Source organism: Diabrotica virgifera, chromosome 8 (assembly GCF_917563875.1).
Source record: "Diabrotica virgifera virgifera chromosome 8, PGI_DIABVI_V3a".
Classification (NCBI taxonomy): Eukaryota; Metazoa; Arthropoda; class Insecta; order Coleoptera; family Chrysomelidae; genus Diabrotica; species Diabrotica virgifera.
Window position 1 is genome coordinate 93098537 of NC_065450.1, and position 26291 is coordinate 93124827.

Consider the following 26291-nt stretch of genomic DNA (forward strand, 5'->3'; position numbering starts at 1 on the left):
TACGTGTTCTCGGTCTTACTGTATGGTGTCGAGTCTTGGACTGTGAATAAAATCGATCTACTTACCTAAATCGCCTAGAGGCTTTCGAAATGTGGTTCTATAGAAGAAATTTAAAAGTATCTTGGGTGAAGAAGATTCGAAACTCCACAATACTAGAACGTCTCAGCCAGACTACTGAGTGTTGTTCTGAAGCTAATTTCTTGTGGCATTTTTATAAGCAAGTATATTCAAATGGGAAATAAGCCACAATTTTACCTAAAAATGATTTTATTAACGTTTCGACGCCCAAGTCGGGTGTCGTTGTCAAAATACAAAATAATACTAAGTAAACAAAAATGTTGTTGCTTAGTAAAAAATTCTTCTAATAATTTATTTAATCTGACTCATTTATATCGGCAATTCAGACACGTATTATACATTTTAAAGTAGACGACTTTAAAATGATATTGCCAATATTGATGAGTTGCGTTCCTGGGACGACTTTACTAAAAGATAGTTCATTCGATTACATGAAATCAATCCCAACTCAAGAATATCCGCCACAAAAAATCATAGCATGTGATCTGTCTTTAAAAAGACAACCAAATGCAACGGTGGCACTGAAATTCTCGCGTTAGAGATTCCATAGTAAATCACGAGGGAAAACCAGGAAAAACCTCGTGATACTATCCCGACATCGTAAGTATTTGGGTTTATATTTAGTCTACTGTCAAAACTAATACCAAATTCTGACTTGATATTTTAAATTTTAAATAATACTTAAATACTAAATATGTACTAACTCGATATGTTACTGATTTACTAATTGTGGTATTTTCTTTCTATTGACTTCCTCCTTTAATATGGGTAACCACATCCTACTGCATTCTACCGAGAAATTTGCGACACAATTGGTTTCATTTAGCATAATTAGAGCCGCTTCTTTGATTTTTCTCTTTTTACTATCTGCTTCTTTTAGGACTATACTTGAATCTCTCCACTGAACTCTATGTTCATTATCCCATGCGTGTTGACATATTTGAGATCTATCAAATTCTCTATTTTTTATATAAGACTGATATTCATTTACTCTAACGTCTAATGGTCTTGACGTTTCACCTATATAAAATTGTTCGCATTCACAAGGTATTTTATAAATACAATTCTTTGTTCTTTCTTGTTCACTGTTAGGTTTAGTTTTAGATAGAATAGATCTCAATGTGTTTGTTGTTTTGAATGTTGTTGATATGTTGAATTTATTTCCTATTGTTTTAAGTTTCTCGGATAGTCCTTTTACATATGGTATTGATATTGAATAATGAATATATGGGATAATGAACATAGAGTTCAGTGGAGAGATTCAAGTATAGTCCTAAAAGAAGCAGATAGTAAAAAGAGATTAATCAAAGAAGCGGCTCTAATTATGCTAAATGAAACCAATTGTGTCGCAAATTCCTCGGTAGAATGCAGTAGGATGTGGTTACCCATATTAAAGGAGGAAGTCAATAGAAAGAAAATACCACAATTAGTAAATCAGTAACATATCGAGTTAGTACATATTTAGTATTATTTCTTCTTCTTCTTTCTCGAAACTCCTTATGCCCCTCAGGGGCGTCGGAGTAGTATTATTTAAAATTTAAAATATCAAGTCAGAATTTGGTATTAGTTTTGAGAGTAAACTAAATATAAACCCAAATACTTACGATGTCGGGATAGTATCACGAGGTTTTTCCTGGTTTTCCCTCGTGATTTAGTATGGAATCTCTAACGCGAGAATTTCAGTGCCACCGTTGCATTTGGTTGTCTTTTTAAAGACAGATCACATGCTATGATTTTTTGTGGCGGATATTCTTGAGTTGGGATTGATTTCATGTAATCGAATGAACTATCTTTTAGTAAAGTCGTCCCAGGAACGCAACTCATCAATATTGGCAATATCATTTTAAAGTCGTCTACTTTAAAATGTATAATACGTGTCTGAATTGCCGATATAAATGAGTCAGATTAAATAAATTATTAGAAGAATTTTTTACTAAGCAACAACATTTTTGTTTACTTAGTATTATTTTGTATTTTGACAACGACACCCGACTTGGGCGTCGAAACGTTAATAAAATCATTTTTAGGTAAAATTGTGGCTTATTTCCCATTTGAATATACAGACTACTGAGATTATAGAAGACATCAAGAAGAGAAAAGTGGAGTATTTTGGACATGTAATGAGAAGTTTCAAATGTAGGTTGCTACAAAATATTATGCAAGTGAAAATAAAAGGCAAACGCAGTCCAGGACGAAAAAGCACTTCGTGGTTGATTTAGGGTGGCAGTGAATAAAATTAAGATAGCTATGATAGTAACCAACGTTCTGAAAAGACATGGTACATAAAGAAAAATAAAGTAACAGCCCATACCGAAAAAGAATCCTGCGTAGGCGAGTGACGAGAAAATTTTTATTTCATTGCCCCCTCCTTGCAAGGTTTCTGGATCAGCCGTTGTATCATCATCATCATCGTCTAACCGCTATCGTCCGCTGCTGAGCATAGGTCTCTTTTAAGTTTCTCCATGTCTCCCTATCTTGAGCTACCACTATCTAGTTCCCGGTAGTTCTATATGACAGTTTATTTACTTTTTTGGTTTACACTATGTGAATGATTTAAAAAAAATGTTAGTTTTACTAGCAACAAACTTTGAAATCACATTTTCTGTATTTATGTTTTGTGTTGCTTCATGTTCGATAGTTAATCATCATCATCATCATCCAGCCTCAAAAGTCCACTGCTGAACATAGGCCTCCTCCCCTCGTTTCCAACCCCACTTTTTTTTAGCTCTTTTAAGTCGTCAGTCCATCTTGTAGGCGGTCGACCGACACTTATCTTGTCTTCTCTTGGCCTCCATTCCAGTAACCTCTTCGTCCATCGCCCATCTGTCGTTCTGGCTATGTGTCCTAGCTATCCTTTCGATGACGTCAGTCACCTTTGTTCTTCTGATTTCTTTGTCTTTGATTTTGTCTCGCAGAGTTATTCCTAACATTGACCGCACCATTCTCCTAACATCGACCGTTCCGTTTGATAGTTAATAAACCGAGATTATTTAGCCTTGTTGACGTCATTGTTTCTCGCAAGTAATTCTTGATTGATTTTAGCTTCCCAAAACTTCTCTCACATGAAGCAACCGATACAAAAATGATCATAAACAATTTTAAGGCGACCATTAAGTTTGGGAGAGATTCCATAAAATCCCATTCCACAATGAATTTTAAAAAGTCTACAGCAAACCATTTAGATGCTATAATATTGGCCGCTTGTAAAAGTCTTCTGAGCCTTGGTATTTCTAGCAGGAGGTCTTGTTCTGATACCTCTTCATGGTAAAAGTCACGTTGAAACAGCTAATTTCAACTGTTCACTGTTCGTGGAAAAGCAAAGTGTGTGTCTGCACAGCCTCGAACAATGAAGGCATATGAATGGACTGATCTAGTTTAGAGTTTAACATTGAATGTCAAAACATTCCAACATAATATTATCTTTTTGAAGTTCGGCTCGAAGTGTAAGTCCTATATCAGTAGCTAACTCACCATCCATTCGTTTTCTACGTCGAATTAGTTTTGGGTGGAAATGTCGTCGCCCTCATATTTTGTCGTGGCAAAATCTATGTATTACTTTATTTATAATATGATTACGTTTTTCTTCAATATAAAGACGAAGTGCCCCAATTTTGGTCGCTGATTGATCAATGCCTTTAGTTATACAAAGCGGGTAAAAGGTTATGTGCAGCACCTCTGGTGTATAAATTTTTTTGTTGATGAGATAATTTGTCAAGTGAAGCAACAACACTATAAAAATGTTCTGCGAATACTTTAACTACAGCCAGCATAGTTCGCAGTGACCGAGAACTCCAACGCGTTGTGGAAAGTCGCTTAACAGATGCTTTACTGGGTTTAATAAGCACTTCCTAGCAGCTAATGGAAACAGATAAAAAAAACTTAAAAATTGCTTCTACACTTCTGAAAAATGTTGCACAAGATGTGTTTTGTGCAAAAGAGTGCTGGCCACATAAATTAATTAAATGATCAATAGATCCGAGGACAAAGGCCTTTTTGATTTTTGCTTTAATAATAGCTTGTGTTCCTCCATGTATGCCGCTCATAGCAGCTGCATTATCGTATCCCTGTGAACGGCACTTCATAATATTTCTACACCATCAATTTCAAGCTTCTTGAGAATTTCGTTACTTAAATCAACTTAGATTAACTGCTTTTTTCCTTTTAACGGAAAAAATACAAGAAATGCCTCTTTGACCTCGACTTCTCTCGGTTACCTCACAGTTTAAAGAGGAACAGTAAAATTTCTTCTATGTAGGCACTTTGATCTCAAGAAGTACTACCGGCAGGGTACGCAATTGGTAATTCACCAGTGGTGGATGCGGGTTTTCCCTGTTAACCTGTACGTTTCTACGCGACCATCAATGCGAGAGTGGTGCTCTAGCGACTGGGAACCTTACGCGGTCGCCATGCGCATTTTTTACTTCTTTACTTCTTTTTACGATTTTTCTTCCAATTTTTCGCATAGAAGTTCTACTGTCCCTCTTTATACTGTGGTTTCGTGTATTCACAAAATAATATCGAACTTTAGATTGATACGTGAGTAAAGTCACACATTAACGATTTATTCTTTTGTGATAGGGTCTCTAGGGTATCACCCCTGAAGGGGTGACAACCGGGGCGGAGCGCCTCACCCTAGCTACGCCACTGCCTGTTAGTTAGTTTCTGTTTGAGTACGAATTTTTGGTGCAATAGGGCTTTTCATTCACAGTCATTTGTTTCGAGCTTCTGTCATATGTCACATAATATTAATATATCTACGTCATACGTTATTGGTATATAACAATGATACAAACCAAAGACGTATGATGTAGATATATTAATGTTATGTCACACAGGACAGAAGCTCGAAATAAATGACAATCGATGAAAAGCCCTATAGAGCTGTTAGAATGAATAGAATGAGTGAGTGTTGAAGCAAGGCTGTCCATAAATTGATCAAAAATAAAGTTTATGATTAATGAGTTAATAATTTAACTTGACTTTTTAAAATACTGTCTATTACTTTAAAAACCAATTTCGAAACTAAACATATTTCCCATTCCCTTGTGCCAAAAATATTTAGCTACTATATTGTCATAGTTTGACGTTTATTTATGTCAGCCGAAATGAGTTATCAATTTTGAAGTTAATGCCTCTTAATGCTAACAACCAAATTGTCATCGAGAGAGCTCAGTTGACAAAATGGTCTTAATATAATACAATGTATGTATTTATGTATCTAAATATATACAATGTATGTTCCCTATGTCCAGCTGAACGATTTACGTACTGTATAGTAATAGTTGGTCAGCCCAATAGGTAAATTTTTTTGATTCTAATTTAGACAGTCACCTGATGTCACCACCATTCCTGTCAGGGTCACAACGTTACGCGTAACTAAGATACACCCAAAATACATAGACGCCAAGTTGGATACGATCCTATTCATAACACCTAAAGTCGTATACATATTAAGAAAAATAATTATAGTAAATAATATATTTAGAAATTGAATTAATTATGCCATGCTACTATACATTATACATATAATAGCATGAGATCAGTAATTCAATTTCTAAATAAAATAAAAATGTATACCATTTTTATTCAGTTGCAATGCGAAGGCAAAACAATCTTACTTCTCAATTAGAATACGGAGCCCAGTCCAGCCCTCTGAATCGCAATTTTCGTATCGCGAGAGAGCGTATGCCTGTTACTCCATACTCCAACCGATCAGCACCGAGAGCTTCTCCCACACATTGCAACCGAAGTGAAGGTATTAGGTGACTAGGGTCATCTGGCAATTGAAAGATGAAGTAGTTTTCAATCCTAATAGCAACATTAATAATATTGAAAATATTAAAAATATTACTAAGAGATTTTTAAATTGAAAACATTATTGGTACATTTTCCTGGTGACACCTCCAAGGCTTCTACAATTTGCAAGCCAAATGATGCTGCAGTGAAGACTAAGGAAAGGAATTCTACACTATGCAATTCACATCCCCGTCTGCAGCGTGGTAAAGTTCCAACGGAAAATGCACCTAGTTACTCTACGGAGTAATACGACTATAAAATAAAAATGTATACCATTTTTATTCAGTTGAAATGCGAAGGCAAAACAATCTTACTTTTCAATTAGAATACGGAGCCCAGTCCAGCCCTCTGAATCGCGATTTTCGACTCTTATTGGAGTCTCATCGGAGAGAGCGTAGGCCTGTTACTCCATACTCCAACCGATCAGCACCGAGAGCTTCTCCCACACATTGCAACCGAAGTGAAGGTATTAGGTGACTAGTGTCATCTGGCAATTGAAAGATGAAGTAGTTTTCAATCCTAATAGCAACATTAATAATATTGAAAATATTAAAAATATTACTAAAAGATTTTTAAATTGAAAACATTATTGTTTTCAATTTTTGTTCAATAATGTTTTCAATTTAAAAATCTTTTAGTAATATTTTTAATATTTTCAATATTATTAATGTTGCTATTGGGATTGAAAACTACTTCATCTTTCAATTGCTAGATGACCATAGTCACCTAATATGTACCTTCACTTCGGTTGCAATGTGTGGGAGAAGCTCTTGGTGCTGATCGGTTAGAGTATGGAGTAACAGGCATACGCTCTCTCGCGATACGAAAATCGCGATTCAGAGGGCTGGACTGGGCTCCGTATTCTAATTGAAAAGATAGATTGTTTTGCCTTCGCATTGCAACTGAATAAAAATGGTATACATTTTTATTTTATTTAGAAATTGAATTAATGATCTCATGCTATTATATGTATAATGTATAGTAGCATGGCATAATTAATTCAATTTCTAAATATATTCTTCCCTATAATTATTTTTCTTAATATGCATGCGACTTTGGGTATTATGAATAGGATCGTATCCAACTTGGTGTCTATGCATTTTGGATGTATCTTAGTTACACGAGACGTTGCGACCGTGACAGGAATGGTGGTGACATCAGGTGACTGTCTAAATTAGAATCAAAGAAATTTACCTATTGGGCTGACCAACTATTACTATACAGTACGTAAATCGTTCAGCTGGACATAGGGAACATACATTGTATATATTTAGATGCATAAATGCATACATTGTATTATATTGACATCATTGCGGCAACTGAGCTCTCTCGATGACAATTTGGTTGTTAGCATTAAGAGGCATTAACCTCAAAATTGATAACTCATTTCGGCTGACATAAATAAACGTCAAAATATGACAATGTAGTAGCTAAATATTTTTGGCCCAAGCCCAAGGGAATGGGAAATATGTTTAGTTTCGAAATTTATTTTTAAAGTAATAGATAGTATTTTTAAAAGTAAAGTTAAATTATTAGCTCATTAACCATACACTTTATTTTTGATCGATTTATGAACAGCCTTGCTTTAACACTCACTCATTATTTTCATTCTAACAGCTCTATAGGGCTTTTCATCGATTGTCATTTGTTTCGAGCTTCTGTCATGTGTGACATAACATTAATATATCTACGTCATACGTCATTAATATTATGTGACATATGACAGAAGCTCGAAACAAATGACTGTGAATGAAAAGCTCTATTGACTATTGCACCAAAAACTCGTACTCAAACAGAAGCTAACTAACACAGGCAGTGGCGTAGCTAGGATGGGGCGGTCCGCCTAGAGACCCTATCTATCACAAAAGAATAAATCGTTAATTTGTGACTTTACTCACGTATCAATCTAAAGTTCGATATTATTTTGTGAACACACGAAACCACAGTATAAAGAGGGACAGTAGAACTTCTATGCGAAAAATTGGAAGTAAAATCGTAAAAAGAAGTAAAGAAGTAAAAAAGGCGCATGGCGACCGCGTAAGGTTCCCAGTCGCTAGAGCACCACTCTCGCATTGATGGTCGCGTAGAAACGTACAGGTTAACAGGGAAAACCTGCATCCACCACTGGTGAATTCCCAATTGCGTACCCTGCCGGTAGTACTTCTTAAGATCAAAGTGCCTACATAGAAGAAATTTTACTGTTCCTCTTTAAACTGTGAGGTAACCGAGAGAAGTCGAGGTCAAAGAGTCATTTCTTGGATTTTTTTCCGTTAAAAGGAAAAAAGCAGTTAATCTAAGGTGATTTCAGTAACGAAATTCTCAAAAAGCTTGAAATTGATGGTGTAGAAATATTATGAAGTGCCGTTCACAGGGATACGATAATGCAGCTGTTATGAGCGGCATACATGGAGGAACACAAGCTATTATTAAAGCAAAAATCAAAAAGGCCTTTGTCCTCGGATCTATTGATCATTTAATTAATTTATGTGGCCAGCACTCTTTTGCACAAAACACATCTTGTGTAACATTTTTCAGAATTGTAGAAGCAATTTTTAAGTTTTTTTGTCTGTTTCCATTAGCTGCTAGGAATTGCTTATTGAACCCAGTAAAGCATCTGTTAAGCGACCTTTCACAACGCGTTGGAGTTCTCAGTCACTGCGCACTATGCTGGCTGTAGTTAAAGTATTCGCACAGAACATTTTTATAGTGTTGTTGCTTCACTTGACAGATTATCTCATCAACAAGAAAATTTATACACCAGAGGTGCTGCACATAACCTTTTACCCGCTTTGTATAATTAAAGGCATTGATCAATCAAAGACCAAAATAGAGGCACTTCGTCTTTATATTGAAGAAAAACGTAATCATATTATAAATAAAGTAATACATAGATTTTGCCACGACAAAATATGAGGGCGACGACATTTCCACCTAAAAACTAATTCGACGTAGAAAACGAATGGATGGTGAATTAGCTACCGATATAGGACTTACATTTCGAGCCGAACTTCAAAAAGATAATATTATGTTAGAATGTTTTGACATTCAATGTTAAACTCTAAACTAGATCAGTCCATTCATATGCCTTCATTGTTCGAGGCTGTGCAGACACACACTTTGCTTTTCCACGAACAGTGAACAGTTGAAATTAGCTGTTTAAACATTTTGTGACTTTTACCATGAAGAGGTATCAGAAGACTTTTACAAGCGGAATTGTTTTCAATTTTTGTTCAATAATGTTTTCAATTTAAAAATCTTTTAGTAATATTTTTAATATTTTCAATATTATTAATGTTGCTATTAGGATTGAAAACTACTTCATCTTTCAATTGCCAGATGACGCTAGTCACCTAATACCTTCACTTCGGTTGCAATGTGTGGGAGAAGCTCTCGGTGCTGATCGGTTGGAGTATGGAGTAACAGGCCTACGCTCTCTCCGATGAGACTCCAATAAGAGTCGAAAATCGCGATTCAGAGGGCTGGACTGGACTCCGTATTCTAATTGAAAAGTCAGATTGTTTTGCCTTCGCATTGCAACTGAATAAAAATGGTATACATTTTTATTTTATAGTCGTATTACTCCGTAGAGTAACTAGGTGCATTTTCCGTTGGAACTTTACTACGCTGCAGACGGGGATGTGAATTGCATAGTGTAGAATTCCTTTCTTTAGTCTTCACTGCAGCATCCTTTGGCTTGCAAATTGTAGAAGCCTTGGAGGTGTCACCAGGAAAATGTACCAATAATGTTTTCAATTTAAAAATCTTTTAGTAATATTTTCAATATTATTAATGTTTCTATTAGGATTGAAAACTACTTCATCTTTCAATTTCTAAATATATTTTTCCATATATTTATTTTTCTTAGGCTCAAAACAGACGGACCACGCTGCAGCGTTACACTGTGGATCAACAAAATATGCATAGGCTTTCCTGACGAGAACAAAAGAGTTCGAAATGGTCCATAGAAAGATGGTAATGATCTCTGAATCGAAATTAAATATAATGCCTTGTATCTACCCACGGTTTTACTCACGTATCGAGTACTAGGAAGCAGATTTGTTGATCTTTACCTCGGTGAATTGATATGTTGTGGAGTGCAACTATGTAGACTCCCCATGTCTCTACATTCATCACCCTTTTCCTTTTTGTTCTTGCAATTTTTAGAAGGATGGGGAATAGGTATAAGAGAGAATCTGCTTCCGAACCAAGAAATCCAAAGATTTTATTATTTTTAAACATTTATTTGTTTAAAGATGGAGTCTTTTGGGTTTCGACAGTTTGCAACAAAATAAGTTTTCGATGATTTACCGTGTGTAAAGTGGTACGTTAACCCTTAGCATTGAACAGAACGTCTACGAAATAAAATATAATATAGTTTATGTTAGTGTACATACGATTAGCAATGACCGCTAATGAACTCATGTCTGTTGTGATTTAGTAATGTATTTATACACCAACAAGAAGAGCCGACGTTTCATTCAGGTCGATCGTTAGTCACGCGATGAAGAAACAATACGCTAGGTCGTGATATGTTATTGTTTACATTAGACCGTTGTTATGTTTAAATCGAACACTGTTGAAGTTAAAATATAATATAGTGAGAATGAAGGTATTTTATTATACATCCAATTAATCCAGGACTAAAAGCGCTGTATCTCAGCCACCAGACGTATTACCAACTCACGTCCACTCTACATAAGAATCCACGGTAAATCATCGAAAACTTCTTTTGTGGATCCACAGCGTAGCGCTGCAGCGTGGCCCGTCTGTTTTTGCCCTTAATATGTACCTATGCGAGTTGGGGTGTTATGAATAGGGTCGTATCCTTGGTGTCTATGCATTTTGGATGTATCGTAGTTACGCCTGACGTTGCGACCCTGACAGAAATGGTGGTGACATCTGGTGACTGTCTCAATTAGAATCAAACAAATTTATCTATTGGGTTGCCCAACTATTACTATATAAACAATGTAAAAGATAAAAAGATAGTAAAACAAAAAAGATAGTGTATGTCACTTCAAGCACCCAAACTGAAGACCCTCAACATTTCCAAACCTGTCCAGAAAGAAAGTCAAAAGTTTCAGAAGATAAGTGTCATTTTATTGTTATCAGTAACTTAACTGCGGCATACACCCCTATACAAATAGTACACTACATTAAAGAGAGGCTAGGTATCAAGGATTATATTAGATGTTACGCTCTCCCTAAAGACGCCAACACAGCAACTGGTTCCTCATTCAAAATAGGCATAAAATCCAAACCATCTATCGACTTATTATTTAATAAGGAAATTTGGCCACCTGGTGTCAACATTAAATGGTCTATAGAATCACCATACTCTGAACCAAAGACTTCATCTGAAGAAAATATGAATCCGAAGTACATCAGAAGCCAGGTTAGCTTGGAAAACCCAATTACCATTCTAAGCAACAACAAAAATGAAGTTGAAGACACCAATATATTTACAGACAAGCAGGCCATCACAATTTGCAAATCTCAAGAGCCTTTCCGTTCCCATATCAATTTTGTTAAGAAAGATACTTTGGAACCATCCATAAATTTTTATCCTTTAACACCACCAAGAGTTAGACTAACTAATAACTCGGAACAGTCGATATCTTCTTGCAAGATTAAGGGAACCTGACATCTTAAAGGCAATTAAACTACATCTTGCTTTTCTTCACGATCAGCCTGCTTCTGTATTTTACGACGGATATACCAACACCAGCGTGAAACTCTTTTTGGCTTCCGAAGGACTACCTACTAAGACTGAAGAACTACGAAAAGTTCTTCTAGAATTTAACCATGCCTATGGAATTGGTCCAGCTGAAGTGGAAGCTGATCTTGCCGCTTATAGGTCCTATCTCACTTCGGAAAGAATTATACACCTACAAAAGTCAAGGGAATGTCACCGAAGTTATTATTCCACTGGCTCTCCAAAGCGAAATTTTTAAACAACACGACGTGTTCTGAGGGACTAGAAACCTCAAATTATTTTAGTGATGACAACTTTGGCATGGTTCTGATTAATATTCGTTCTATAAGAAATAAAACTGATGAATTGTTTTTGTTTCTGGAGGAATTAGGATTTCCTCCGATAGTTGCGGTTACAGAGCACTGGCTTGAAGTTAACGAGCCTTTTTTTGTAGAAAAATATACCACAATTGCCAGGTATGATCGTCCAAGTTCGGCTCATGGAGGCACCCTGATTCTCTCTAGAAATAATGATTTTTCTCTGGTAACAAAATATGACTTTTTGTTAAGTGAATCCTTCTTTGAGTTTTCCTTAGTTTATAATAAAAATCTTAATCTTTACATTATTTGCATTTATAGATAACCTGATTCTACCGTGGAACTATTTTTTCAGAACCTGCTAAATTTGTTAGATGACCTGCCTCATAAAAGCAGAAAAATTCTATGCGGTGATTTTAACATTAATTATGCTGCTGCTAGTGCTACCCAAGTGTCCCTGGCAAACATATTTGAATCGTATGGTCTCTCAATGCACGTTGATTCTCCTACAAGGATTACAAAAACTACATCTACCATAATCGATTATATTGTCTCAGATTTTTCACCTGTTGATGTCTGCTCTACAGTTATTAATGCGGGACTATCTGATCATGAAGCAGTGTATACGAAGTTTAACATCTTCAGCAAACCCTCCTCAAAAACCCGACGTTTAGGTAGGATTTTTTCCGCCCAGAATTTTCGTAAATTCCAAAATTTATGCTTAACTTCTGAGTGACAATTTCCTTCTATAGACGTGGACTATAATTTCAGTGTTTTTCTAGATAAGCTTCTCCACATCTTCAATAAGGTATTTCCTTTAATTCCTATTAAGCCAAAACATCGGAAACCTTGGGTTACGAAAGGTATTCGCATATCAGCTAAGAATATGCGTTCACTACTATACATCAAGAAATTTACTACCAATGTTGCTGTCACTGAATATATCATGAAGTACAGGACAACATATCCAAAACTTGTCAGGTCAGCTAAAAAAGCCTATTATCAAAATCGTCTGGGAAGCTCTAAAAGTGTTGCAAAAGAAACTTGGTCTATAATAAACGATCTTCGAAATAAAACTCACACAGCTCAATCATTTTCCCTTCCAAATCCTGAAAGTCTAAACGACTACTTCGTTAATGTGAGTAAAAATATAACATCAACAATTTTGCCGCAACAAGATCCCATTTCCTATCTTCCTAATTCAAGACAGGTCTCGAATTCATTCTTTTTACGACCAGTCGATAACTCTGAACTTATCCAAACAATCAATTGTATCAAAAGTAAATCATCCTGTAGTACTGATGGACTATCTATAAAAATTTTCTCTAATCTCACAGAAAATGTGTTGGAAATCCTCCTCTCACTAATTAATGATTCCTTCGAAAAAGGTAAATTTCCAGAGTGCCTAAAGACAGCCATTATTATTCCTCTTCATAAGGGTGGCGAAAAATCTGATGCCTGCAACTATAGACCTATTGCCTTACTACCGGTACTCTCCAAAATTATTGAGAGACTCATTAAAACTCGACTTATGTCCTTTATCGTTGATAACAACATTTTATCACAAAATCAGTTCGGCTTTTTAACAAATAAATGTACCACTGATGCCATGTTTTCTGTACTACATGAGGTTTACCAAGCACTAAACAATAATCTTTATACTGCCACTGTTTTCTGCGACTATGCCAAAGCTTTTGATTGTGTAAATCACGACATCTTGATTACAAAACTAAATTTCTATGGAATTCGAGGTATTTCTTTGAATTGGTTCCAATCCTACTTGAATAATCGGAAACAACTAGTTAGAGCAAATGATACTGACTCTAGTCTCAAAAACATCGTATGTGGAGTACCACAAGGTTCAGTATTGGGTCCTATACTGTTCCTTATCTTTATAAATGACATCACTAATTTAAAAATCAATGGGAAAATTTTTCTTTTTGCTGATGATACCAGTATCACTTGGAGCAACTCAACTATTGCATCTCTTCATGAAACTATAACTTCGGATCTACTGACGATAAAGACCTGGTCTGACTCTAATTTACTCTCTTTTAACGTAAATAAAACAGTAGCATTATCCTATAAAGGAGCTCTTCAACCTTTGCCACTTCATAACAGCCAGATCAGTACCGTTGATTCTGTAAAATTTCTTGGTATTTTTTTAGACAGCAACCTTAAATGGTCCCTTCATATCGATTCGTTAAGTAAGAAACTCGCCTCAGCTTGCTATGCAATACGATCTGTCTCAAGGGAACTCAATTTAGCATCTTCTAAAATAACATATTTTTCGTTGTTCGAGTCTCATCTTCGATATGGTCTTCCTTTTTGGGGTTCTAGTACAGCTGCTCAATTTGATGTCATTTTTAGATTGCAAAAAAGAGCAATAAGATATTTGTTTGGCCTCAGAAGATCTACACATTGCAGAAGTTACTTCAGAGATCACGAAATTTTAACACTTCCATCTTTATATATTCTAGAAACGGTTTGTTTAATTCGTAAACACCTTCATGTCTTTCCATCAAGGCCCAATCATCTTTACTCCACCAGAAATTCAATCTTTGATATTTATTTACCGATTCCATCCACTGAGTTAGTAAAGAAATCTATATTATATTCCGCAAAGAAACTGTACAATCATCTTCCGTTACAACTTAAATCTGCAACATATTTCCCTAAGTTCCGTAAAATGACAAAAGCCTATCTATCCAAAAGACCATATTATTCAATAGAAGAATTTCTTAATGAATAACTAAGAAAATTGGGTTCCATGCGCAGTAGCATAAACTTGTCAGTTCCTTATGTTGTACCTATTTTATTTTATTTGTTGTATGTTCAATTTGCAATTTATATATATTTTGCAATAAATTGTTTTTGTCTTGGCTTTTATATCTTATACTGTACATTATTGACGATTTATCTAATTTTAGTAAATTGTAGTTGTTATTTGTTATTTATATTATGTTTTTCTTTTGACTGTATGTAAGCTTTGTCCATAAAATTGTAAAAATTTTCAGTGACAATAAAGCATATTTCTATTCTATTCTATTCTAATGCTTATAGCTTTCAAGCTTTCTCTTAAACAACAAAAAGATGAGTCATGTCCTTTTTTTATTTTAAAAATTCGTAATCTATAAATTTATTTCATGAATTTTTCTTAACTTTTTGTATTACAGTGGATTTTTATTTGGTTTGAGCCAAATACAATGCAAAACGGCAGTGTCCTATTGTCCTCATAAGGTTGTCATTAATTCTGGTAAGTGCTATCAATCATCATTCTTCAGTCGCTAAATCAAGAAGTTTGTTGCATAAATAAATACAGTAATTCTTTAAACAAGTAAACAAACTGTAAAGAAATCAAAACATACAGTACTTAGGAATTTAATATTCACATTGGCGCGCATACGGGTAATATGACCCGTATGCGCGCCAATGGAGAATCGAAAATTCTTTATTGCATGTCAAAAAAATGCGCAATAACTACCTCTTAAGGTGATCGGTACATAATTCGCAAATAGTTTACGGCTATTCCTACTTTTTCTGTCTTTACACGGCAAATTATGTGTAGTAAAATTCTCACTGCTATGGATATGTAAACTTTACCTGACAATGTCATCATTAACTTTAAAGATGGCTTTTGAATGTTCTTGGATAACTGTTAATTGTATAATTAATTGCCTTAATTAATAATTAAGTTAATTAATGTGATAATTTTTTCACTAACTATGTATTCAGTGATTATAATAATTTATCTACTGTACAACAAAATCTAATAATCAATCGAGAAAAGAGGAAAAGTGATAAAGTGATTTTTTAATAATATATTGTTTCTATGAAACGCTTACAATTTTGAACATCTTTAACAACAAAATACTTGGATCACTGAATATATCCTGGTGTATTCTCCGCTTTGGATCTTCCATAAATAATAAACAATAAATAACTTTTTATTAAGTTCACGTCTTAAATCAATTATTTATCAAATACACTATAATATTATTTAATCAACAACTCAAAATATTCCCGATGCCATGTCAAATATTTAAAATTGTCACTGTCTGACTGACAATATGGTGACAATATTCTATTCGACTGAGTGCGTTGTATGACAAAGATAGATTTGGAAAATATTACCACGGACATTGTCTTCATTTCTTTGGAATCCTGAAAAAACCAATAAATATTTTTGAAAAATTTAAACGCAGAATGAAAGACTAAATTATTACCGAGGGCCGAAAGTCCCTTAGAATATATAAAAAGTTTATTTTGAATGAGATATTTGACAATAAAAATCACACGAAATTTTCTCTTAGTTTTTAACCCTTGTAACTTAATAAAATAAACATTATAGAAGTTCTCAGGGACTTTCGGCCCTCGCTAATAACATAATCTTTCATTCTGCGTTTAAATTTTTCAAAAATACTTATTAGTTTTCTTAGGATTCGAAAAAAAATGAATCCCATTTGAATAGCATTGGAGCAGAAACTACGTGCCCATCCCCTTAACACCTACCAAATAAATAAATTAATAAAAATAAGAAAAAATTTGATTTAAAAAAATTAAATTAATAAAAACGGGATAACTCACAAACGACTATATGTACACTTATTTTGACAACATATTCGTTATCAGCGTGCAAAAATACGTCTAAAAACATATCTTGGTTAACTTTCGATCGTAACAATTTTTCACTTACGGTAAATTTTTTGTGCTGACTTTTTTTTATCATTTTAGATGTAGTTGTAAAGCATGCAAAAGTTATTAAAAATAAATGTGAAAATGAAAGACCGTTTATGTTTCCTTTCGATTCAGAGGGAATCTCCAAACAGCTGATTCTGCCTTTCGACGTCCTCAGTGGAGCTGCGTGCATATTGGTAATTCATAATGTCGTGGACCTGACGTAATCATTTAGTGACGTCGATCTACGAACGAAACAATGATATCAGGCATTGCTAAAAACATGTAGTTCTCTTCAGTGCTTTATCGTAGCGAGACAGAGACGAACTAGTTTTTGCGTTAGTAAAATAGCTTTAACATTCTTATTTTTTTTTGTGATTATTAATTGATAACTTTGTATTTTACTTATTTCGTCTTAAAACATAATACCAGCAGAAGTGGTTCTAATTTATTTAAAATTTAAACAATAATTGTTTTTAAACAAATTGTATAAATCAATTTCATCTGCCCGGACAAATTTTTTTTCGGCTTTTTGGATCATTCTGAATAAAAAAGGTTTACTGTAATTTTTCTCTAAAGTTGATCGTTTTCAACTTATGAACAATTTAAAACTGAAAAAAAAAACGAAAAATGATGATTTTTAAGGCCCAAAAACACACAATTATTTTTAAATTCACCAAACCTTGTTTTATGAATTTCTGATACTTTAGTTTCGGCTTATTTGATTTTAAAACATTGTTTTTAGTTGTTTGAGGCCCTTATCACAACCTAAAAAATGGATTTATACAAAACTGTTTAATAAATTAGGACCACTTTTTGTATGGGCGACCTCTTGAACATTTTTCTGTGGTATTTTATGAAAGTGATTATGCAAAAAATCTCATGGGAATATTTTTCCCAAGGAATTCGAGGTTTTCGTCTCGTATAAACATATTTTGCTGAATTTAAAACCAAAATCCTATTTCTTTTATATCATACATTGATTTATTTATTTATTTGTCCTTTAGATTTTTTCAGTTCTTAAAAAGTTTATTTATAAGCCAAATTAGTGCAATGTAAATATTTTACATTTTTACACAGCAATTTTTATCGGCAGTGAAGACGTAAATTTTTATTACATCTTTCAATGTGAGATAAAATAAAAATGCGATGACTAATTGGAATCTTTAAGATTAGAGAAACATAATATGTCATGTTTATTGGAAATACTCGACATCATTAGCACGTGCAAATCCTACCCTGTCGCCTAATTTCCTATGAAATTAAAATGGTGCATGTTTTTAGGGTCCATTTATTTTTTCGGGAATGCGTGTTTACGAGGTTCACGAGGTTTTGAAGCATCACTACCTCTGAATCAAAACGAAACCAAACTGTCTATTTAAGTAGAATTTCAAAAATAGTTTGAAATCCACTTTTCTGACACTGTAGCGACATCTCTTAAAAAAAGAGAAAAGTCCCAGTTACAAAATTCGTTATTAAAATAGTAATAAATAATTGTTTTTGTTTAAATCTGAAACTTTTCTTATTGGGACCCCTTTCTGGTAGCATCCTTAATCTCTGACTTTTACAATTTATAAGACAAGAGACGACGAATAAACAAAGCGAAAAGGACTCTACAATATGCAGTCACATTCCTCTTTCATTCGTCTAGGAAAAAGGGAGGAAAGAAAGTTCCTAATACTCAAAATCTGAGTAAAGATAAAAGTGAAAATGGCGGTTTATGTTTCCTTTCGATTCAGAGCCGATACACAATCTCCAGACAACTGTTTCTGTCTTACGACGTTCTCAGTGAAGCTGCGTGCACACCTCTGAATCAAAACGAAACCAAACTGTCTATTTCAGTGGAATTTCAAAAATAGTTCAAAATCCACTTTTAGGAGTATTAGGACGCTGTTGCGACATCTCCCAAAGAAAGTAGTCTTTTTCGCTTTCTTTATTCGTCGTCTCTTGTCTTATAAATTATAAAAGTCAGAGATTAAGCATGTTACCAGAAAGGGGTTCCAATAAGAAAAGTTTCAGATCGAAATAATTAATTATTATTATTTAGACCAGGGGTCACCAATTAGCGGACCGCGGTCCGAATCCGGACCGTGAGCTAGTTTTGTACGGACCGTCAATAAATTCAGAATATACCTAGTGTTTGGCAATTTTGAAAATGTTTGGCCATGAAATTGTGTACTATGTTTGGCTCAACTTATGTGTGCGAAACCGCTTTATCAAGAATGAACTTTATTAAAAATCGGTAGAGATCTCACTTAACAGATGAATATCTCAACTCACTAATGAGACTCAGTTGCACTAAACTCACTCCAAACTTCAGACAGGTTGTACATAAAAAAATGTTATTTTTCTGTCTGAAAATTTAATTTTGTAAAGAGTTTTCCCCCTTATTGTTATACTTACTAATCATTAATTTTGAAATTAAGTAAGCTGTAATATAAAATTGTCATGTGCATTTTTTATATTCATTTCCTCTCTACTATATGTTAAGTAGGAGCGTCACTATGCACATTTCAGATGTGCATTTAATTAAAATAATTTTCAGATTTAATAAGTTTGCAACAAACACCTTGCATTGAAACTAATGTAGAAAAGATAACATGTTAATTAGCATGTTGTACTATGATTATTTATTTTAAATTCCTCAGTTTCATTTCTACAAAATTGAAGATGTCTGAAAACTTCATTAGCATTCAAAATATAAATTACTAATTTTTAAAATATTCTCAGTAACAATTTACAATACTGATGTTTTCAAAATATACTGATAATAACATCAAAACAATACACAATGAATTTATATTTTATTTATTGTACCAGGAAAACTTACAGAAAAGTATACAGTAACCAAAAAACAATCAGCTATTATTAGTTTTCCTTTCCATAATAGTCCATGCGTGATCTTAAACAAATCAGAAGGGTGCCGGGTGAAACAATTTTTTAAGCAAATTCAAAATTACTTTTTTGCCTCGAAAATGTATTTTTAGGTTTCTTGGGTAATTATAAACAATAAAGGCCTCTTGTCATATTTCTGAAAAGTTGATAGTTTTCGAGTTATAAGCCATTTAAAATCTGAAAAATGCAAAAATATGCATTTGCGATGCGTGAAAACTCATAAGTTTGAATAAAATGACAGATATTTTTTATTTAAGATGACCAAAAAATGCTAAAAACATTTTTTCGCGGACAAAAAAGGTGATGTTTTAAATTTGTTAAAAAAAATATTAAACAATTTCTGCCCAAAAATTTCGCCCGGCACCCTTCTGATTTGTTTATAGGGGATATTTTTTAACAAGAATCCACAAAGAAACTGAATCAGAACAGTCAGACACAGGCAGCATAAATCCGAACCCCGGAAGTGTCATAGGTTTTCGAAACGGACCCTCAGGAAAACTAATTGGTGACCCCTGATTTAGACAATGAATTTTGTATCTGGGACTTTTCTCTTTTTTTTAAGAGATGTCGCTACAGCGTCCTAAAAGTGGAATTTAAACTATTTTTGAAATTCCACTTAAATAGACAGTTTGGTTTCGTTTTGATTCAGACGTATAAACGCAGCTCCACTGAGGACGTCATAAGACAGAAACAGCTGTCTGGAGATTGTGTATCGCCTCTGAATCAAAAGGAAACAAACTGTCTTTCATTTTCAGTTTTATCTTTACTCGGATTTTGAGTATTTGGAACTTTCTTTCGGGCCTTTTTCCTAGACGAATGAAAGCGGTATGTGACTGCATATTGTAGAGTCCTTTTCGCTTTCTTTAGTCGTCATATTTTGTCTTATAAATTGTAAAAGTCAGAGATTAAGGATGTTACCAGAAAGAATTTCCAATAAGAAAAGTTTCAGATTTAAATAATTATTTATTATTATTTTAATATTGAATTTTGTATCTGGGACTTTTCTCTTTTCTCTATTAAAAATAATTGTAAATTTTCATTATTTAAAGAGTTCTTATTGGATCGAAATCAGTTAAGTCCAAACTTTGCTTGCAAAATAAAAATTCGCACAGAAAAATTGTTATAATATAGCCCCTTTGTTTTAGTTGGTAGACGACACGGTAAAGCTATCATGTTCGTAGAAAACATCCCTCGCGAACAAGAAAATACAATAGAAACTGCAGAGATTAATGTTACGGTGGACATCGACGATGATGATGATATGGAGACTGATCAACCCAAACAGAAGAAGACAAAAGTGTGATTAATTTTCAGTTATGTTATACTTTTAAAGCACTATTTTGTTATATATTAAATGAGTCATTTTATCTAACAATAATTACCACAATTGCAGAATAAATAGATTCTTTTTTAAAACAAAAAATGGCCATTACTGCTTGATTCCTTAACATAATATATTTAATTAGAAGGCTACAAAAGAAAATAGTGAATTCTAGAAACGAATTATATTATATATACAGGCTATACACTCCGTGCGGAGTTGGAGCCACTCTTATTGAGCTCATTGACTCATTTATTGTGGTGAGTCACTCCACATTCTTTCTTCTCTCAAGTTAACTAGTCTAATCTAGGGTTCCTCTTTGCGTCCTCTGTTATTTTCCTCCATATATCCCGGTCCTGTATTTTCTGTCTCCATCTTGGCACTTCCAATCTTTTTATGTCCTCCAATACCTGGTCTTCCCACCTGCTTTTTGGTCTTCCTTTCGCCCTTGTTATATTTGGGTTCCACATTGTAACTTTTCTTACATCTTTTTCTTCTCCCATTCTTCTTAAGTGTCCATACCACCGTAGTCGCTGGGTTTTTATAGCTTTCACTATGTCCTCACCTCCTAGTATGTCTCTTATTTCTAAATTCAAGAGCCTTTCATAATCTCCGTGCACTGTTTTCTTTGGTCCATAAATTCTTCTTACCATTGTTCTTTCAAATATTTTTAACATTTCTTCTTCCCTCTTTGTTAAGCTCATGGTTTCTGCCCCATATATCACCACTGTTCGAATTGCTGTTCTGTATACTCGGATTTTCGTAACCCTGCTGATTTTTTTTTCAGTATGATTAATTTTCAGTTATGTTATACTTTTAAAGCACTATTTTGTTATATATTAAATGAGTCATTTTATCTAACAATAATTACCACAATTGCAGAATAAACAGATTCTTTTTTAAAACAAAAAATGGCCATTACTGCTTGATTCCTTAGCATAATTTATTTAATTAGAAGGCTACAAAAGGAAATAGTGAATTCTAGAAACGAATTACAAACAATAAAAATTAGGAGTGAACTTGAACAAAATTGTCTAATATCAGGTATGTATTATGTCCTAAAACATTAATAATCGTTCGCATACGATTTGGAAGGGAAAGGAACAAATTTTGAATAAAAACTTGAGGAATACGTTCATATTCTTCACGAAGTATGTTTTGAAGTTCTGCCAGAATTTCTGACTGGCCTGGTCGACTTCTAATCCTACCATGAAGTTCATCCCAAAGATGTTCGATAATATGCAGATCAGGGCTGCAGGCTGGTCATTCTACAGTATCCTACTTCCCCCAAGTAATTTGTCACGATTCTGGCAGTATGCGGCCGTGCATTATCATGCATAAAGACGAACTTGTCCCCATAAATAGACCAAATGGAACTACTGCTTCTGCTAAAACATCCTCGATATACCAGTGAGCATTAAGGGGCCATTGATGAAAATAAGTTTAGTTCGAGCTTTAAATGAGATTCCAGCCCAAACCTTGATACCACCGCCAAACTTTCTTCTCTGGGACATAAAAGCTTGGGCATATCTTTCATTTCTCGGTCTCCAAACCCTATCTCGGTCATCGCCAGACTTCAAACAGAACCGCAATTCATCAGTAAAGCGAATTCGGCTCCAATTCTGTATATCCCAGTGTTGATGTTGTCGAGCAAAAATTAATCAATTCCTACAGTGTCTGGGTTGTAATTCGGGAACAGTAGCCGACCTTCTATACATTAATCAAAATCATTCTATCTATAGTCCTGTCGCCAGGGGGGGTACAACGGCCTCCTGTATTCAGATGGACTTACCCAATGTATTACTTTTTTTATGTATTTTGACCTGTAGAACACGAATTTTTTGGGTAACAGTTGATCCGGATGTCGATAAGATTGTTATAAACCAAGAAGTTGAGGAATCACATAACAGCGATTTCTCGCAAAACAAAACATTTTTTTGTATTTTTTGGGCCATTCTAACCAAAAAATGTTCCTACAAATTTTTTCTTAGGATGCATAGTTTTCGAGATAAACGCGGTTGAACTTTCAAAAAATCGAAAAATTGCAATTTTTGAACCCGAATAACTTTTGATTAAAAAATAAAATAGCAATTCTGCTTACCGCATTTGAAAGTTGAAGTCAAATTATATCGGTTTTAATTATTTGTATTGCTAAAAATGTATTTTATTTTATTGTTAAAAAAATCTATAAACACCTAGTGTTTGAGTGATGTTTTTAATGATTTCTCATTTAAAATCGAACGAGTAGGTAGAAGAGGTAAAAGTGCAAGCGAGGCTATTTCTACGTAGCATGCATTAAAACGCATGTATTAGGCATGGGAAACACCATGTGTTTATAGCTTTTTTTAACAATCAAAAAATAAATTTTTAGCAATGCAAATATTCAAAACAGATATAATTTTACTCAAACTTTGAAAGGCGGTAAGCAGAATTGCTATTTAATTTCTTATTCAAAGGTTATTCGGGTTCAAAAATTGCAATTTTTCGATTTTTTGTAAGTTCAACCGCGTTTATCTCGAAAACTATCCATCCTACGAAAAAACCTGTAGGAACATTTTTTGGTTAGAATGATCCAAAAAATACAAAAAAATGTTTTGTTTTGCGAGAAATCACTGTTATGTAATTCCTCAACTTCTTTGTTTATAACAATCTTATCGACATCCGGATCAACTGTTACCCAAAAAATTCGTGTTCTACGGGCCAAAATACATAAAAAAAACTTGGGTAAGTCCATCTGAATTAAGAAGGCCGTTGTACCCCCCCTGGCGACAGGACTACTAATACATTAATCAAAATAATTGCGTCGTTTCATTTTTAACTTCAAAGATCTCGAAAACTAATGACTTTATCATTACGAATAAAGAGTATATTATTTTCATAGAATGTATTGGAGAATCCAAAAATTTAATTAAATAGCAATTCCGTCAGGGGCGTAGAATTTGGAAAGGGTCAACCATTCACTTTCACTCGTCGTACGCCTCTGGTAATAGCCAGAAACGTTTGTTTAACATAATTAAGTAGTTTGTATAGCACCTATACTTCCTGCCAAGTATGAAAAAGATACGTCGAATGGTTTTAAAATGCCGAGCAAAAATAGTTTTTAAATTTTTAGACAAAACACCCTGTAACTCAGTAAGGAACCACATTTTATTTAAGTGTTTTAGGTTAAATCTTCGTATTTTGTGCTAAGGTTTCTCCAGTTACTATATGGACAATTATTAATGAAACACCCTGTATTTAGTTTTACCATCAAACCATGTGTCGCACGAAAGTTAAAATAAGTGTATATTACGTTGTAATATAATATGTATATTACGGTATACCGCAAGCTTACCACTCGCGTCACGATTATTTTATGACACCAAATACAAATTTAGTATTTGGTGACAAATTTTTATATCAAGCGATGAGACGTATTCACTTCAAAAAGAATATCAACTTTCGTTGAATATAACCGGAGGTATTGCGACTTTTATAAATGTGTAGTTGTGAATTAAGTTTCTGATAATAAAATCAAGAGGGAATAGTATGATAGAATTGATTCAAAAAATGACATAACCCAGACATCCAAAGTGAAAGTTATCCTCCAACACCAAATTGTTCTATATGGTCCATAAATGTTCAGAAAGAAGTCACACCTTTTTGAGCGTCGGGTTTGGGGGGGAGAGGGTGGAGAAGTCGGTAAATTCGCAGTTTTTTAAGTTTTTCGTCAATATTTCTAAAACTATGAGGTTTAGCAAGAACAACCTTCTATAAAAAAATGTTCTACATTAAATTTGAAATAAAAAAGGCTCTATACATAATCCTTCTAAAACGAACGGTTCCAAAGTTACGGAGGTATAGTGGAGTCAATGAAGGTTTTCACCTCCGATTTCGTTGAACCTCCATCGATTTTCATGAAAATTGGTAAGTATGTAGAGGATACCTCAAGAATCAAAGGTGACATGGTGCCAACTTGCGCTTTTACCCGGGGGGGGGGGATGCCACCACTTCTCGGGGGTGGAAATTATTTTATTAAAAATAATACCACTAATCGATAGAGGGACAAATTATAAGTAAAATTTGTTATATAAAGTTATTACAATAAATCAATAGTTTTTGAGTTATTAAAGATCAAATGTTTTGATTTTTCCTGAAAAAAATCCATGTTTTAAAGCAGTTTTTCATAAATAACTCAAAAACCATAAGTTTCTTTAAAAAAGTTGTCATTACCAAAATCGAAGATAATATAAAAATAAATAAGCTCCTTATTCGAAAAATCCTTTATTACATATAAAAAGTGAGTTATATGCAATTGAATGTATATTTTTTTTCCGCGAGTACTCAAATCTTAGTATTCAAGCTTAAATAACAGGAAAACGATGCACTTTGTTAAATATGCATACTAAACATTTTAATAAAGTACTTAAAGGTAACTATCAAAAAGCTATATAAGAAGTCGATAGCATTAAAATTAAGCAAGTTGTGATGGAAATAAGAGGACCCTTTCAGATTTTTTAGGGAAGAATGAAAAATGAAACATACGTCATTTCCACAAAAATTAAAATTTATAGTAACCCATTTAAAACTTTATTTATTTTAACATGAGTAATAACTTCAACAGTTTTGACCGGTTTAGAATGCATATTTTTGAAAAAAAAAATACGATTAAAAAAAATTAGAATTTTTCAAATTTTCGTGAATTTCATTTTCTTTTGATAATAACTCCAAAAATACTCGATATACTTAAAAAATAGTAGAAAATAAAATTTTAGTTTTAACTTTATTTAAGCTTTTTCTTTTTTTAATATTTTTTTACGACAAAAAATAACCGAGATAGAAACATTCAAACCTAAATTTTACTGCGAGAATCATGTAACTGGGGCCATTTCACCTTGTATTAAAAAAAAATAAAGGATTTAGAAACCTATGTTTAATACAGTGTTATAGACCGTTTACTTAGCTCTGTAATGGTTTTTGGATAAATCTCATATTTCAAAAATTAACTGAGTTATTTTAAGAAAACCAATAACATTTTCTTTGAAAAAATTTTATAACGGAGATTTTGTATGTATACAGGTTGTGGGAAGTCCAATTAGTCGTTTGTTGTAGGAGATACGAAAAAAGTTTATTTAGGTGAGATTGGGGCATAGATAATATCAGAATTTAAATACATTTCCAAATATACAGGGCCACCCATATTGACAGGGTGAAACAAAATTTTCTTTTGTTTAATGGATTTTGTATGTATATTTTTTTTGGAATGTATATTTTTACATTTTTGGATTCTCCTCTATGTTTTATTTCTTAAAATATCAGGTTTTGTGATGTTATATGAAGTAGTTTAAAAGATAATTACGTTTTTTTTTCAAATTTCATAGCAATATTCACCCCCTGTACAATTGTAGTGATTTGACATCAGAAAATCAATTTATGTTCAAGTGATTTTTAATATAGTCTATTATTGTTAAAAATTATTAATATAGTAAAACGTTTAATTTTAGCTAATACAGGGTTGGTCGAAACTGAATGA

General features: G+C 33.5%; 1 protein-coding gene across 1 annotated transcript in view; it reads left to right on the forward strand.

The window, feature by feature from the left end:
• Positions 1-20881, forward strand: part of LOC126890043 (ribonuclease P protein subunit p30) — a 108839-nt gene extending 87958 nt beyond the window's left edge. Inside the window, exons 5-6 of the mRNA XM_050658874.1 lie at positions 15063-15142; positions 20604-20881. Coding sequence (XP_050514831.1) covers positions 15063-15142; positions 20604-20761 — 238 coding nt within the window. The 3' untranslated portion in view covers positions 20762-20881. The remainder of the gene's footprint in view (positions 1-15062; positions 15143-20603) is intronic.
• Positions 20882-26291: the final 5410 nt, after the last annotated feature.